This window comes from Castor canadensis, chromosome 12 (assembly GCF_047511655.1).
Source record: "Castor canadensis chromosome 12, mCasCan1.hap1v2, whole genome shotgun sequence".
In the NCBI taxonomy this organism is placed as follows: domain Eukaryota; kingdom Metazoa; phylum Chordata; class Mammalia; order Rodentia; family Castoridae; genus Castor; species Castor canadensis.
The window spans coordinates 76,870,902-76,887,030 of NC_133397.1; the positions used below are offsets into that span (position 1 = coordinate 76,870,902).

The window sequence follows — 16,129 nt, forward strand, 5'->3', positions numbered from 1 at the left end:
GAGTTCAGTTTTTGACCTTATAGACCTGATAAGAATTACAATGAACTGTATATGTGATATTTAAAAAAAACCCACAGGTTTGGGTTGATGGGGGAGGATGACTACCACATTTTGCCTTGTACCAGGTGCTTTATATGTGTTGTTTCTGTACCATTCACCTACCCTGCAAGGGGGCATTTTTATCTGCTTTTTTCTGTAAGAGAATGCAGTTATATAAACTGCCTAGGAATCGCACTAAGAAATGGCAAAGCGTTGATGTTCAACCTAAGTCTGTATTCTGTGCATAAAGTCAATCTGCTCCCCCAAACCGAAGTCACCATTAGCAACTGCTACGGATTTGGGATTTTCATGCATGATTTCTAATTCTTTACTTAGTTATATGTAGTGATTATAAGTAACTGTATAATTTATATGTAATATTACATAGGTATGTGTACAACTCATCCCAGAGAGTGAAATTTCCAAGGGTAGGACCATGTCCTTTGTTCACTTACAGATCCCTCATGCCTGATGTGCTCACTAAACACGTGTAGAGAGGAGGGAAGGAAGGAAATGGTGAAAGCTTCCAGGTGTTGTTATATGTAAGTGGTTAATTGACTTTAACAAGTGATACAGTCACACTCAAGATTTGGGTAGGAAGAGTAGGGGAAAACAAAATTTTACCTGTGTATACAACAAATTACAAATAGAGAAGAAATTTCTAAAGGCTGAATACGAAATTATATTTATCTGAGTTATGCAAGAAGTTTGCTAGTAACACCACCAACAACAGGTGTTGGCGAGGATGCGGGGAAAAAGGAACCCTCTTACACTGTTGGTGGGAATGTAAACTAGTACAACTACTCTGGAAAAAAATTTGGAGGCTACTTAAAAAGCTAGACATTGATCTACCATTTGATCCAGCAATACCACTCTTGGGGATATACCCAAAAGACTGTGACACAGGTTACTCCAGAGGCACCTGCACATCCATGTTTATTGCGGCACTATTCACAATAGCCAAGTTATGGAAACAGCCAAGATGCCCCACCACTGATGAATGGATCAAGAAAATGTGGTATCTATACACAATGGAATTTTATGCAGCCATGAAGAAGAACGAAATGTTATCATTCGCTGGTAAATGGATGGAATTGGAGAACATCATTCTGAGTGAGGTTAGCCTGGCCCAAAAGACCAAAAATCGTATGTTCTCCCTCATATGTGGACATTAGATCAAGGGCAAACACAACAAGGGGATTGGACTTTGAGCACATGATAAAAGCTTTAGCACACAAGGGAGGGGTGAGGATAGGTAAGACACCTAAAAAATTAGTTAGCATTTGTTGTCCTTAACGCAGAGAAACTAAAGCAGATACCTTAAAAGCAACTGAGGCCAATAGGAAAAGGGGACCAGGAACTAGAGAAAAGGTGAGATCAAAAAGAATTAACCTAGAAGGTAACACACATGCACAGGAAATTAATGTGAGTCAACTCCCTGTATAACTATCCTTATCTCAACCAGCAGAAACCCTTGTTCCTTCCTATTATGGCTTATACTTTCTCTACAACAAAATTAGAAATAAGGGCAAAATAGTTTCTGCTGGGTATTGGGGGGAAGAGGGAGGGGGCGGAGTGGGTGGTAAGGGAGGGGGTGGGGGCAGGGGGGAGAAATGACCCAAACCTTGTATGCACATATGAATAATAAAAAAAAAAAAGAAGTTTGCTAGTAAAGTGAATCAGTAAAGGGCATGTATCTATGTAATTTGTCCTGAAGTCTTCTTTCTTTTCTCAGTATTATCATTAGTTTTCTGTGTTATCTTATGTCTTTTTTTTTTTTTCTTTTTGTGATACTGGGGATTGAACTCAGGGCCTCATGCATGCAAGGCAAACACTAAACCACTGAGCTATATCCCCAGCCCTATCTTATGTCTTGTATTGTTAGAATATACAGAGAGGAGCCCATTTAAAATCAACCTTTAGTTCTCATGATTTTATAAACCATATAATGGAACAGGGTCACTTGACTGCAAAAATACTTCATACAAAGATACCATCAGATATAATGGGATCCCAAAAGACAGGTCCATGGGCAAAATATCACCAAGGTCTTCCTCAGTTGTTCCCAGACTTCAGGGTACAAAAGAATTTCCAGGAGAGCCTGTTTAAAATGCTGATTCCCATGCACCCCCACCCTCTCCCATCAACTTCTTATTTTGAAGATCTGGAGTGGGGCCTGGAGAGTCTATTTTCTTAGCAAATGCCCCTGCAGGAGCAAGGACCACACTTTGATTCACCAACTTATCTTGAAAATGTCAGTCTTTTTCTCAACCTCCCATCGCTAGGTCTGCGTTATGAGGTATGAACAGGCTGACCTCAAAGTGACTGACTGCTCTGTCAACGCCATTCCTGGGACGATGCTCCTCTCTGCGCTTCGTTCCAATGTGATGGCATGAAGGGAGATGCTCTCACAGATTACCCCTCCAGCATCAGGTCAGGCAGGGAGGGAATGAGGGTGTGACTTACTGATCACCTTGCCCTTTCAACATCTAATTGGCCCGACCCAGCACTGACCCTAGACGCGGGCTTCAAAAAGCATTTGAAAGAATTTAGGAAAGTTGACAGAGGAACACAGAGATGAAACAGCTCGGTGAATATGTTGCAGTAACCGGTGGGCAGAGTAATGTCCTTTAGAGGTAATCTCCTTCCTGTTCTTTTGCACATAGATGTCACCATCACAATCCAACAGCACTATCAGCAATCGAGAGTTACTGAGCATCACAGAATGTATCCTAGATTTATTATGGGGAAAAGCCTTGCAGAGCTAGTATTCTTCGTTCCATTTTCAAGCCTTTGGGCAAAAGATTTATTCAGCTATCTCCAAGGATATCAAAATTATATTTTTCGTATCTTCACAGAAATGGTTTCTTCCTCTCGTGGTCATGGGCATCTTTCCATAGCAGTTCATCTGAAGATCTTATTTTCTTAAAAGAGATAAGAATGTTTCATAGTGGCTCTGCACCCCAATCAGTTTCTGCTAGTGTAGATTTAGGTTGATGCAGATTTTTGTGATTTCAAGTAACGCTGTAATAAACTATGTCATGCCTGTTTTTGTACAAGTGAGTGATCATTGATGTTAGACTTACATCTAGACTCGCAGTTGCTAGGTCAGTGGGTAGAGCCATTGACATTTCTTTGTCTTCCAAAGATTTTGGCAATGTGTACTCTTAACAGTAGTGCCTGTTTCCTCATGTCAGTACTGAAACTATATATTGAGAAGCAGCTGTAACTTTATGACGCGATAGCTTAATAACTCTTATCTGTCAGCTAGGAGGAATAAGTTGAGGCTAAAGAAGCAATAGTCCCCATGAGGCAGGATAGGAAGGTGTTTGGTCATTTTTGTGTCTGTCTTGGACAATGGTCATGTTTTCTCTATGCCAAGATGTGCGTGTAGAGGCAATCAAATACAGTTGTCCCTCATCAGTGGCTACTCTTTGTCTCACTTAATGGTTTTTTTGGAGTGGGACTGGGTTTGAACTCAGGGCTTTATGCTTGCTAGGCAGGTGCTCTACTGCTTGAGCCACATCTCCAGCCCTAACTATTGTTTTTAATCTCATACTGTTCCTAATTTATAAATTATGCTTTATTAGAGTGGTAATAAACTCAGGTGGTAAAACAGCTGCCTAGCAAGTACAAGGTCCTGAGTTTAATCCCCAGTACTACCAAAAATAAATAAATAATAAATCACACTTTATCATAGGGTTATATAAGGGGAAAAATCATAGGGTGGGATACTCGTTGCAGTTTCATGCAACCATTGTGGGTCTTGGAATGTACCCACCATACCTGTGTGTTGAACAATGAAGCCAAAGGCTCTGAGTTCCTGTCCTATCTTAACAATTTCGTGGACTCTTTTGGCATCATTTCTCACATACTGTGCATACCCATCTCCCTGCACACATCCCTGACCAGGCCCTGGCTGGCTGCCTTTTCCCTGGAAGACTGTTCTCTACAAACAGAACAGGTGATCCCTGAAGTGTCACTTCGTCCCAAAGGAATCAGAAGAATCTCCATAGAAGCTTCTCAAAAGTAGGATCTGAGTCAGAAAGGTGGCAACAGGAATCCGGATTTTAATGTGTATCCTAGGCTGGTATGGAAAACCAAGCGAGACCCTGTGTGGGGTTGGTGAAGGCATTCTTATGGGGCAGACCTCTCTGAAGCACAAACACATCTTAATTTTCAGAGCTGTCCACTTAAAAGCTAATGACTTGCTGCTGTGGGTCAGTCCTGTGTCTCCACCCCCTCCCGGAGAGATGTGACAAGTCCACAGGGCCCTTATCCAGGTGGCTTCCTCTTACCTGCCCTGCTGTACGTCAGGGCCTGATCCTGAATGAACTCAAGGATCTGCTTTTTGTTTGTTTGTTTGTTCTCAGGTGAAGGGGTTTCCATTTCTGCTGAGGGCTTTCCAGCCCAGGCCCCTCTTGGGACAAGGGTGTTTGCTAAGCTCTTGGTGGCTTCAGGCTCCAGGCTCCTGGAGAGCAGGCAATACCCCACTGTGCTGGGGAGGAGGCCTTTGTAGTGTTGACTTGCTGTTTGTGGTTCTGACTCCAAGGGAAGGGTTGCTCCTAATTAAAGGCATAAATGCTTTAATCCCTGGCCTGGGGGCTTCCCATGGCGCATTAGCTGTATTAGGAAGGAAATGGATTGTAATCCCTTTAATATAAGCCTGGAGGAACTCGAGAGCTTCTGGTTTGGGAGAAGAATTTCCTCCTGTGATTTAACAATATTAGCATGTTGAATTTGCATGGACAAAAACTTGGGGCCCTGTTCTCCCTCCTGGCTACAGGGGTTGAAGTGGGAGTTACTCTCAGAAGGGCTGTAGGGGCATTTTTCAACAATAATTAAGCTCCTACAGCGTATCAGATCCAGAGCTGAGTAACTGTATGCATTTTTCTTCTTTAATTTTCACATCCACACCTGCGAGTATGTATTAGGATTACTATTTTAACAATAAGAAGTTGTAGATTTAGTGGCGAATACCCTCACTAGAGGAAGGAGCGGACAAGCTTGTTGAGAACCTTGGGCACTTTGTATACACTGATTATTGTCCTGTTCACATTTTTTTTTTTTGCGGTACTGAGGTTTGAACTCAGCTTACACCTTGTTGAGCTCAGGGCCTACACCTTGAGCTACTTCATTAGTCCTTTTTTTGTGAAGGGTTTTTTTTGAGATAAGGTCTTGAGCATTATTTGCCTGTGCTGGCTTTGAACCTCGATCCTCCTGATCTCTGCCTCCTAAGTAGCAAGGATTACAGGTGTGAGCCATTGGTGCCCAGCTCACACATTTTTTTTTTGCATTCTTTTAAATAACATTTATTTTAACATAACTGTGCTTGGACACTCATATTGATATTTATAATGCAGTTTAGTTTATCTTATTCTACACAGTTTGAACCCAAAACTCATATGTGATTGAAACTTAAAAAAAAATCAAAATGGCTGGGGGGTGGCTCAAGTGATAGAGCGCCTGCCTAGCAAGTACAAGACCCTGAGTTCAAACCCTAGTACTGCAAACAAAACAAAACAAAAACCAGCCAGGAGTAACTACAGACATATGCATAACAGAGTATGTCTGTGTCCCTAGTTATTGGAGAGATGGAGGTGAGAGAATCGTTCAAGCCCATGAAGAATTTGAGGCCAGCCGGGCAATAGAAGTGAGACTTTTGTGTCTTTAAAAAAAAAAAAAACAGAATATGCTTTCTGGTTTATTTTCCATCTCTTCCAAATTTAGAAAAGATCCCCCCTTGCATGCTGCTAAAACAGATAAGACCATGAAAAATGTGACTGTTTTGTGCTTCAGAAACTTTCGTAAGATGTATTACACTGTAAAAACTTTAAAAATTAGTTCAAAGTGATATTTTTCGGCCTTCCAGTGCCAGTTACAAAAGTTTGGTATATTGCAGTCTGGAATTGAGGAAGACTGTGCAAAGCAGGGTTTCAGTCCCCAAGAAAGAGGACTCTAGGGCTCGCTGGAGTGAAGTAAGTTGCCTGGGCTTCAGAACTAACACCCTCTTGCCCCTTCAGGTTGTTGCCTTAATGTTGCTGCATTGGAGCCAAGAGATTTTGCAAAACCCAGCCACAGCAAAGGTGGCAAAGGGGATGCAAGAGGCCTGAGTACCTGGGCCCAGTGGCTTTTATCACCCTTCTGACCTGATTCCCCTCCTGCCAGTCCTGGGAGGCAGCAGGATGTCCTTTGCTGCTGGGGCCATGTTTCTCTGCTGGGTTAATTACTGAAAGAAGAGGTATTGTATATCTTTCCTAATTGCTTCAAGTACTTCCTAACAGCAATTTCAGAGTATGTGTCATATGTCCAGAACTTTCTTCTCCACCCATCTGTTGACTCACTTTCTGCACTTACAAGCCCTCAGCTCCCCAACTGGGATCCGATCCCAATTGTACTCATGGTCTTACTCCCCATACCTGGCTTTCCCCAGCTTTTCTCACCTCATCCAAGAATCATCAAACTCCAGTGGCTCATCTCAGAAATCTGGAAATCTCTTTGATACCCCTCTATGCCTTGCCCCTGCCTCCTAATGATGATTAAATCCTATAGAGTCAACTTCCAAAGTGCCTCTGGAACCTACTACTTCTCTTCAGATCCACTGTCATCTCATCCAACTGGTCTCAACCACTACTATCATCCAGTGGCCTGGAAAAGACAAAGTCAAGGACCCTCCTGGATGTGATAAGGTCCCACCTTCCTCTCCAGCCTCATCTGCACTTTCTCTGCTGTAGCAGAGCAGCCTCTTCACACATGAGTCTCTCTCCAGCCTTAGGGTAGTGAGAAGTCTCCTTTCCCTTTAGGACTGAGTCAAAGTGTCACTACCTGAGGCAAGTCTTCTCCGACCACCCCTCAAGATGGATCAGGTCCCTATACTCATGCTTCTCCTTAATGTACATGTCATAATTGTAATTAAAAACTTACTTCTGGGCTGGAGGTATAGCTCAAGTGGTAGAGCATTGCCTTGCAAGTGCAAGGCCCTGAGTTTGAAGTCTAAAAATGACTCACTTGTTAGCTAGACATAGTGACACATATCTATAATCCCAGCACTTCAGAGGCTGAGACAGAAGGATAGTGAGTTTGAGGCCACTTGCTACACAGCAAGTTCAAGACTTGGCTGGGCCACATAACAAAAAATTCATTTATGTGATTATTTATATATTTGCCTGTCATATGTAAACTCAAGGGCAGAGGCCATTTCTATTTTATGTTATCATATAATTGCAAACCCTTGCGTAATGGAAGACACAGAGCAGGAACTCAGCAAAGATGAGCAGACAAAGATACTGCATCTGTTTTACAGATGGTTAACGTAGAAGATTTTTACCTAATGGGATAAGGAGAGGAATTGCAGGTATGCCTTGCTCACCATGAAGATGTGTTCTTAGAAAGGTATTTGGCAGGTGATTTTTGTCATTATGAGAATGCTGTAGAGAATACTTACACAAACCCCAATGGTATAGCTTGCTGCACACCCAGTCCGTATGGAATATATATGTGTGTTAAAGTCTGTTTCTCTGAGAGCCCTGATGAACAACATGAAATTAAATCAAGCACAAGAAAAAATGATGCCATTAAAAGACACAGTAAACACGAGATGTATGAGGCTTGCCAACAAAACAGGACAACTGTTTTACAGTAAACTTTTTTTAATAAGTAGTTGCACACGAAAATAATGATAATAGTGTAGCAAACACATAAGCCTGTAAATAACCATTTATTATCACTATCAAGCATTACGTACTGTGTGTATTGTGTGTGCTAACTTTCCTGATAGGCAGTGCAGCCTTTCCACACTCACGTTAGTGATGTGTGGTCCTGTGACCTGTTGTCCTAGGTGATAGGAGTTTTTACACCATTTTAATCTTATGGAGCAACTGTTACATGTGTGGCCTGTCATTGACTGAATTGTCATTGTGTGGCACATGGCTATATCAGGATTTGAATCTAGACTTCAAAAATCTACTTGGTAATGTTTTCCTGATTATTTTGTGTCTTGGGCACAACGATCACTTGTTTTGTCCCGTATGTCCCCTCCACTGCCATCCCTGTGGCCATTCTATTTTTTGCCCTATTCTTGCCATCTCTTTTTTTTTGGTGGGGGGGGATGTTGCTGGAGATGGAACCCAGGGCCTTGTGCATACTAGGCAAGCTCCACCATCGAGCTGCACACCCAGCCTTCCACTTCTTTCAGTTTTACTTATCCCCACCTTCCAGTGACAATGTATTGAGAATAAAAAGGCAAGTGAGATTTGATTCTTTACTCAAACATCCCATAGCTTAAGAGCTAGGAGAGTGGCTCAGTGGTAGAGTATGCACTTAGCATGTTCAAGACCTTGGGTTCGATTCCCAGCACAAATAATAATAAAATAAAATTAAAACAACACAGCCAACCAAACAAATAAAAAACAATCTCCCAGTTTGGTAGGAGAAATAACTATTTTAACTTTCTAGTGCTAAAGTTGTTGGGACTTTTCAGCTAGAAGTTAGAGACTCATCAGAAATTGGCATTAGAAAGAAAAGGAATGTATTGGTTCACATACACTGCAAAGGGAAGACGCAGGTCAAGCTTCTAGCATGGATGTATCCAGGGCCTCAGTGTCATAATGCCGTCACTATGTCTCCATCTCATGGGTCTTCTTTCCTCTGTGCTGATTTCATTCTTGGCCAGGCTCTCTCTACTAAGTGTTTCCTGACTCAGAAAGAGAGAGCACCCTTCTCAGAAGGGGACATTGGGGAGAGGGTGTAGGTGGGTGAAAATGGTGCAAATATTGTGTACACATGTATGTAAATGGAAAAATGAGACCTTTTGAAGCCATTCCAGGAATGAGGGGAACGGGGGATAAAAGAGAATGATGGAGGGGGTGAATTCAACTATGATATATTGTAAGAATATTTGTAAATGTCACAATGTACCCCCAGCACAACAATAATTTTTTAAAAAGAAGGAAATAATCAAATAAAAAATAAAAGAAAGGAAGATGACACTCATCAGCCCAGCTTGGGTCACGAGCATCTCAACGAATCCACTGCTGTGGCTGCACGCCCACGTAGAGCAGGCATAGGGTCAGCACTGCACACCATGTGGTCCCTAAAGCGGGAAACCTGACATGCCATTGTAGAAAGGTGAGGAAGGTCAGAGATTCACAGTAAACTCCGTCCCCTCGCCTCACCCATCTCTCCCTCCTCTCTAGAGCAAGCTGCTAGCACTTCTTTTTCCCATGGTTTCTGCGTTTTGGGCTTTGCACTTGCTGAGCCAGGAACCATGCCCCAGACCTTTGTATGGCTGGTGCTTTTGCTTCAGACTGTTCTCTACCATCACTCTCTTGGAAAGGCCTTCTCAGATCCCTGTCCGAAGGACCCACTCAGTCATTCTATCACACATCACCTCACGTATGTGCTGATGGAGGCTGGCTGCTTATCATGCTGTTTACAGATCTATGTTTCCCTGTCACCAGAATATAAACTGTGTGCAAGCAAGAATTTCCATCTATTTTGAAAGACAGCTATGCTAACCACTGTACCACCAATGCTCAGTGGATTTTCACCTATTCTGTTCATGCTAAATCTGCAAGGTTCAGAACAGTGTGCCCAACACAAAGCAAGTGCTCAATAAATACTGGTTGGGTAACTGAGAGCAGTCTATGGTGCCATCAAATGGGATCAGGGAAAGCTTCCTGCAGGAGCTGGTCCTTAAATAGAGGGTAGGGTTTTTTTTTTTTTTGGCATTCATATATATATTTATCATTTTCACACTTTCAGTGTACAGTTTGGTACCATTAAGCAAGTTCACAATATTGTGCAACCATCACCACCATCCATTTCCAGAACTGCATCTTCCCCACCTGAAACTCCATGCCCACTAAATATTAACTCCCTCAGCCCCTGGCAATCGTTTTACTTTGGTGGTACTGGGATTTGAACTAAGGGCTTTGCGCAGGTGCTCTACTGCTTAAACCACACCTCCAGTCCATTTTGTTCAGGTTGTTTTGGAGATGGGGTCTCGAGAACTATTTGCCAGGGCTGGTCTGCAAACTGTGATCCTCCTGATTTCAGCCTCCCAAGTAGCTAGAATTACAGGTGTGAACCATCAGCACCTATCTTCATTTTACTTTCTGTCTCTGAGATATCTAGAATATATCTCATACAGATACAACATTAATTCTTTGGTGACTATTTTTTTCCACCGAGTGCAAAGTTTTCCAAGTTCATCCATGTTGTAGTATGTGTCAGAATGCCTTCCTTTTTTTTTAAGTTCTGGGGCTCGAACTCAGGGCCTACACACCTGGAGCCACTCCGCCAGCCCTTTTTTGTGAAGGGTTTTTTCAAGATAGTGTCTTGCAAACTATTTGCCTGGGCTGGCTTTGAACGGCAATCCTCCTGATCGCTGTGTCCTGAGTAGCTAGGATTACAGGCGTGAGCCACCAGCACCTGGCTTCAGAATGCCTTCCTTTTTAAGGTCGACTAATATTCCATAATATTATATACCATATTTGGATGATCCATTCATCTGCAGATGGACCTTTGCGTATTGTGAGTAATGCTGCTAAGAACATTGGCATACAAGTATCTCTGAGTTCCTACTTTCAATCCTGCTTGGGATGTAGCTCAGTGATAGAGCACCTTACCTAGCGTGAGTGAAGTCCTAGATTCAATTTCCAGCACTGTAAAAAATAATTTAAAGAAAATTAGATTAACTATTTTCAGTTCTGTTTGATTTATAACCAGAAGTGAAATTACTGGATCACATGGTACTACTGTGCTTAAACTTTGTGAGAAATCACCAAACTGTTTTCCATAGTGACTATACCACGTCACATCATCACCAACTTCTCCAGCACCCACAACCACTTTTCTTTTCTTTTTTATTTTTTATCTTGGTGGTTCTGGGGTTAGAACTCAGGGCCTCGCACTTGCTAGGCAGGTGCTCTATTACTTGAGCCACAAACCCACCCCTTTTTGCTTTATTTTTTTGATAAGATCTCACATTTTTGCCAAAGGCGGGCCTCAGACCTCAATCCTCCCAATCATTGCTTCCTATGTAGCTAGGATTACAGGTTATATCACCACCATGCCCAGTTCTATTTAATTTTTTTTTTGAGGAGTGGCTCATGTGGTAGAGTGCCTGCTTATCAAGCGCAAAGCCCTAAGTTCAAACCCCAGGACCACCAAAAAAGAAAAAAAGACAGAAAATTCCTTCCTTAAATAGCCATCCTAAGGCATGGGTAGAGTTTTGACAAATAGGTTGAGCCAGCCTCTGTGGGAACAGAAACCATCGGGAGCTAAGGTATATACTTATGTCATCAACCACATAGGGTTCTGTTTTCCTCCCTCTCCCAGAAACAGACTGAGCTGTAGAGTATTAGAAAGACATACATCCCTGGGTACTGTCCAATGCTGCCAGGTTCACAGTAGCCCAGGTGTGCTAAGACACCACAGCTCACTCTGACAGGGCAGCTGACCTGCAGGAGAGCTGACTAGCCACCCACATCACAATGACCAGGGCCTATGACCGAAACAGCCTCCACCACACAGGTCAGAACTGCCCTGGGAGACAAGTATGGGAGTGGAACAGTGCCCATAGACTTCACGTGGAGAGAGTGTGTGGGGTTTAAAGGGCTGCAGCATTGTCGTGCCTTGGCAGAAGGAGGGGTAGGCTCTGTCTGTACTGATGCTGGTCTCCAGTTCCAGAGAGAAGCTGTCTGTGTGTAAAAAGGAAGGAATACAGGAGACAGCTGAGGTCTGGCCACCCTGCTGGCCACAGCTTGTTAAACATAGTAGAGCTCAGGGCAGGGTTCCCTGGAGTGAAATGGAGTCCTTACCATGAACTTAGGGGTCTGTGCACACGTGGCGGAGTGAGTTCAGACAGCTCACCTGTGCCTGGGCAGCGAGGCCTCTCCTAGGACTTCAGGGCTGAGGGTGATGGGCAGGGTTGGACCCTGGAGCTGCTATCCTTCTACTGAGAAAGTAGCGCCTCATAACTTTCTTCCTCTTGGACACCCTGCTTCTGAACTAGGGTGCCCGAGTCCTAGGCCTGGGCCTGGCTTCCTCTAGGCAGGGTGAGCCCTGATTCAGGGGGCCTGTGTGCCAGAGCCTCCTCTCTCTGGCTCATGAGAGCCCCTTCTGTGCACATCTTGGCAACTCAGCTGTTAGGGATGTTGATGGCTTGAAATGCACCATGGTGGGAATATTTACACAACAAGAATTGGCAGATGCTGTAAACCCAGGGCTTATGTTTGCCAAAGACATGGTCATTAAAACCTTTACCAGCATACCACTTGTCCTGCTATCTGATTTACCTGTTTGAGAGGCAAATCTGATGCTCTAAGAGTGAATCCTAATTCCTTCCAAGTCCTGCTCTAGTGCCCTTGTCCCAGGGCCCCTGTCTACCAGCTCATTTATTCCTTGGGCCTCCACATGGATGATAGGGTAATCTGCAGGGTGGGGGTTCAGGGGGAGGTGGAGAGGAAGGGGCTAAGTGGACTAGGATGGGTCCATGCATGGTTGGCAGAGGTGGGGGCCAAGGCTATTTCCCCTGCTTGGGCCAAGGAAGGGCTAACAAACTTGTCTGTCTAGGTCCTTGATCATGGCAGGTGTTGTGTACCCCAGACAGGTGAGTGATGTGGGTTTCTGTCACCTGTGACTGTCTCAGGGGAGGGCCAGGCTCTTTGGGACTCCCTCTGATCATCATTCTGGCATGATGTTTTTATTTTGTTTGGTTTAGTTTTTTGCCACAGGCATAGGACAGCTAGGTGTTTGCAGTGTTCTGGGGAATTATTTATTTGTTTGTTTGTTTATTCATCATGCACATATTAAGTGCCCACAGTGTGCCAGGCACCTGTGCTGCATTTTGGGGCTGCAGAGATGTCTAAGTTTCAACACTAGGTTTCAATCTAGTGTGCTTCATTAAATCCTTGACAGAACACCCAATCAGTGCTGCCATGAAGAGATGCAAATTCTGCTACCAAAGCAAGGGGGAAAAGGTTTCATTCTTGGGAGGTGGAGAATAAAAGGGTAGGAGATGTTTTGAGGAATGACATTTAGTTTTGAAGGATACATAGGCATTTGCTAGTCAGTAAAGAAGGACAATTATTGGGTTTCCATCAGGAGATAAGAGCACGTGCCAGGGGCTGGCAGAGTAGCTCAAGTGGTTGAGCATCTGCCTACCAAGCCCCCACAAAAAAACAAAACAAAACAAAAAGAGCACATGCCAGGCATGTGTGACTGTGGGGGGAGGTAAGGATGGAGCACAGAGACCTTGAATGAAGGGAGAAAGATGCATGGTAAAGGGACAAAGCCAGGTCATGAAGGGCTCCTAATGCTAGGCCCAAAAGTTGGCCTTTGTTCTGCACACAATGAGAAGCCATCCAAGAGCTTCAAGTGAAAGAATGAAAAGAGAGAGTTTGTTTTGTATCCTCTCTGTCCTTTAGGCCCCTGTGGATTTAGACATGTACCAAAGCTCCTACATGGTGGACTATAAGCCCTATGGGAAGCACAAGTACTCCAAGGCCATGCCAGAAGAGGTAGGAAGGCATTCTAGCTTGCCATCTGTTCAATTGTCCGCTGAAATGATCTGTCTTCTTTTCTTTTTTCTTTCTTTTGTTTTTTTGGGTTTTTTTTTGGTGGTACTGGGGTTTGAACTCAGGGCCTCACAATTACTAGTCAAGTGCTCTACCACTTTACCCCAGCCCTGAAATGGTCCTTATTTCAATGTGGACATTTGTGGCACTTACTTAAAATGACGCCCAAAGTCAGGAGATCTGACTTAGAGGTTTTTTGAACATGCATATATGTCTGCAAGTATGTGTTAAAAATATATCAAATGTAAGTCATGCATGCAAAAGATTGTAAAATACACATTCGCAGTTTAAATAACCCCATTATCAGTCAGCATAAAATAGCACATTAACAGTACCCTGTTGCCTCCTGTGTATCTCCAAACTTAACCCTCCTCCCACCCCCACAGATAGCCAGTATTCTGAGTTTTGCTTTAATCATTGCTAAACACACAAGGGTGCGTGTTTTGCTAAAAATTAGTTTTACACTGTATGTCTGTATTTCTTTAAAATATTTTGGATTACTTGTACCCTTCCATGGCTTTCATGTTTTTGCTAAATATTGTGGCTTATTATTCATTTTCTGCTGTGTAATACTACCTTGCATGAATATGCCACAATGTATTTGTCCCCTCCCCTGTTGATGGACATTTGAGGTATTTATTTTCTTCCTACTCTCCTCCCCCAAATGCCGCAATGAAGATGATACACAGCCTAAGGTGCAGCTTATCCATTCTGGGAGTAGGTCACGTTATAGGGCATTAGTTCAACTCACTGTTTCCCAAAGCAGTGGTACTAATTTACACTATCACAGCAATGGACAGTCACTTCTGTCACTGCAGTCACTACTTGGCATTGTCAGACTTTGAAATTTTTGCAAATTCAATGGAGGTGGAGTCATATTTCCTTGGGGTCATAATTTTGATCTCACTATTAATGAGGTTGGGCATCTTTTCATTGGAAATTTATTATCCAGTGAAATGTCTGTTCCTACCTTTTCCCTATTTTTCTACTGGGTCGCTTGTCTTGTTCTTCTTAATTTGTAGGAATTCTTTAAATATTTTGGGCCTCTTTCATCTGTCAGTTATTGGTGTAGCAAAATTCTTCTCCAGTTTGTGGTTTGTCTTTATACTTTATCTTGGTAAATATATGTTCTTATTTTAATAGAGTCAAATTTATCAGTCTTTTCATTTTTATTTCATATTTTTGAGTGGAAGAGATTATTTCCTATTCTGAGCTATCACCATCCAAAATAAGATCTATACAAAGATGGACAAATTTCTGAAATACATGACTTAATGGAAGTAGAACACTGAATAGACTATAATAATTTGAGTCATTTGTGTATAAACCAGGTGAGGGAACTGTACATAATATATGTTGATATGTACATAAAATATTTCTAAAAAGATATAGAAAAAGCACTGATAAGAGCAGTTTTCTCTGGAGATGGGCACAAAGGGAGGAGGAGTGGGAAACAGACTTACTTTTCACCATAAACTCTTTTAGATTAGTTCAGGATTTCCTCCTGTTGTATGTATTAACATTCACAAATGAATTTAAAAATTCTTTAAAATAAGCAAAGTGTGTCTGCCTTGGAGGCTTCCAAGGGAAGCTGTGTTATCTTTCACCTTTCCCACATGTGATTTGTTTCTAATACAGCAGGGGAAGCTCGACATGCAGCTCCGGGACAGAGAGTTTTTTAGGCCGATCCCTAGCCCCAATCCGAAGTTGGAGGATGGGTACCCTGCCTTCAAAAGACCCCACATGACGGCTAAAGACCTGGGGATCCCTGGCTTCTTCCCACCACAGGCCCCTGTGGTCACAGAGGAGGACAAGTACAAGTTCACCAGTATCTGGCCTTACATGTACCCAGCTTCCCCGGATCTGTATGTGGCCCTTGGCGAGCCCAACCAAGTTCACCAGAGGACTGACTTCCCATGCCTCCTGGAGCCCAAGTACCAGCCTGCTGCAGATTTGGGCAAAGGCTACCTCCTACTGCCTGGCTGTCGCTGTCCTCGTCACCAAAGAATCAAGGTTCCCATCTTGGATCGGTGGGGACCCTTGATGCCATTTTACCAGTAGGAGGAGAGAAAAGCTGCTATGGGCTATCCCAAGGCCTGAGGAAATCCCATGCCCACTGCTCTGCCCTTGGGAAAGAGAGGGGAACTGAAAATAAACCTGGAAAGGTGTTCCTACAATGTCAGGTCTCTCTCTGCTTGTACTTCCTTCATCCCTGTCCTGCCCAGGGACACTGAATCTCCTCTGCAGATGGAGGGAGGGAAGGAAGGAGGCAGTGTTAGACAGAACTGAAATTTGTATCATATTTCATTGTGATTAAGAGTCCTGCTGTGAAGATTCTCACAGCTTTGGGCATTTGCTTACTGCTGTAGTTTGAACGTATTCCCCAAAAGTTCATGTGTTGGAAACTTAGAAGTGGGGCCTTTGGGAGGTAGTTAGGATTAGATGAGGTTACAGGGTGGGGCCCGATGACACTTGTGGCTTTATAAGAAGACCTGCTCTTGCACACATGT

General features: G+C 43.3%; 1 protein-coding gene across 1 annotated transcript; it reads left to right on the forward strand.

Moving 5' to 3' along the window:
• Positions 1–12,625: 12,625 nt before the first annotated feature.
• On the forward strand, positions 12,626–15,825 carry Spmip9 (sperm microtubule inner protein 9). The gene is made up of 3 exons (XM_020188455.2): positions 12,626–12,652; positions 13,470–13,562; positions 15,258–15,825. Exons 1-3 carry the CDS (start codon positions 12,626–12,628, stop codon positions 15,678–15,680), a joined length of 543 nt encoding a protein of 180 aa, XP_020044044.2. The 3' UTR covers positions 15,681–15,825.
• The last annotated feature ends 304 nt before the right edge of the window (positions 15,826–16,129 follow it).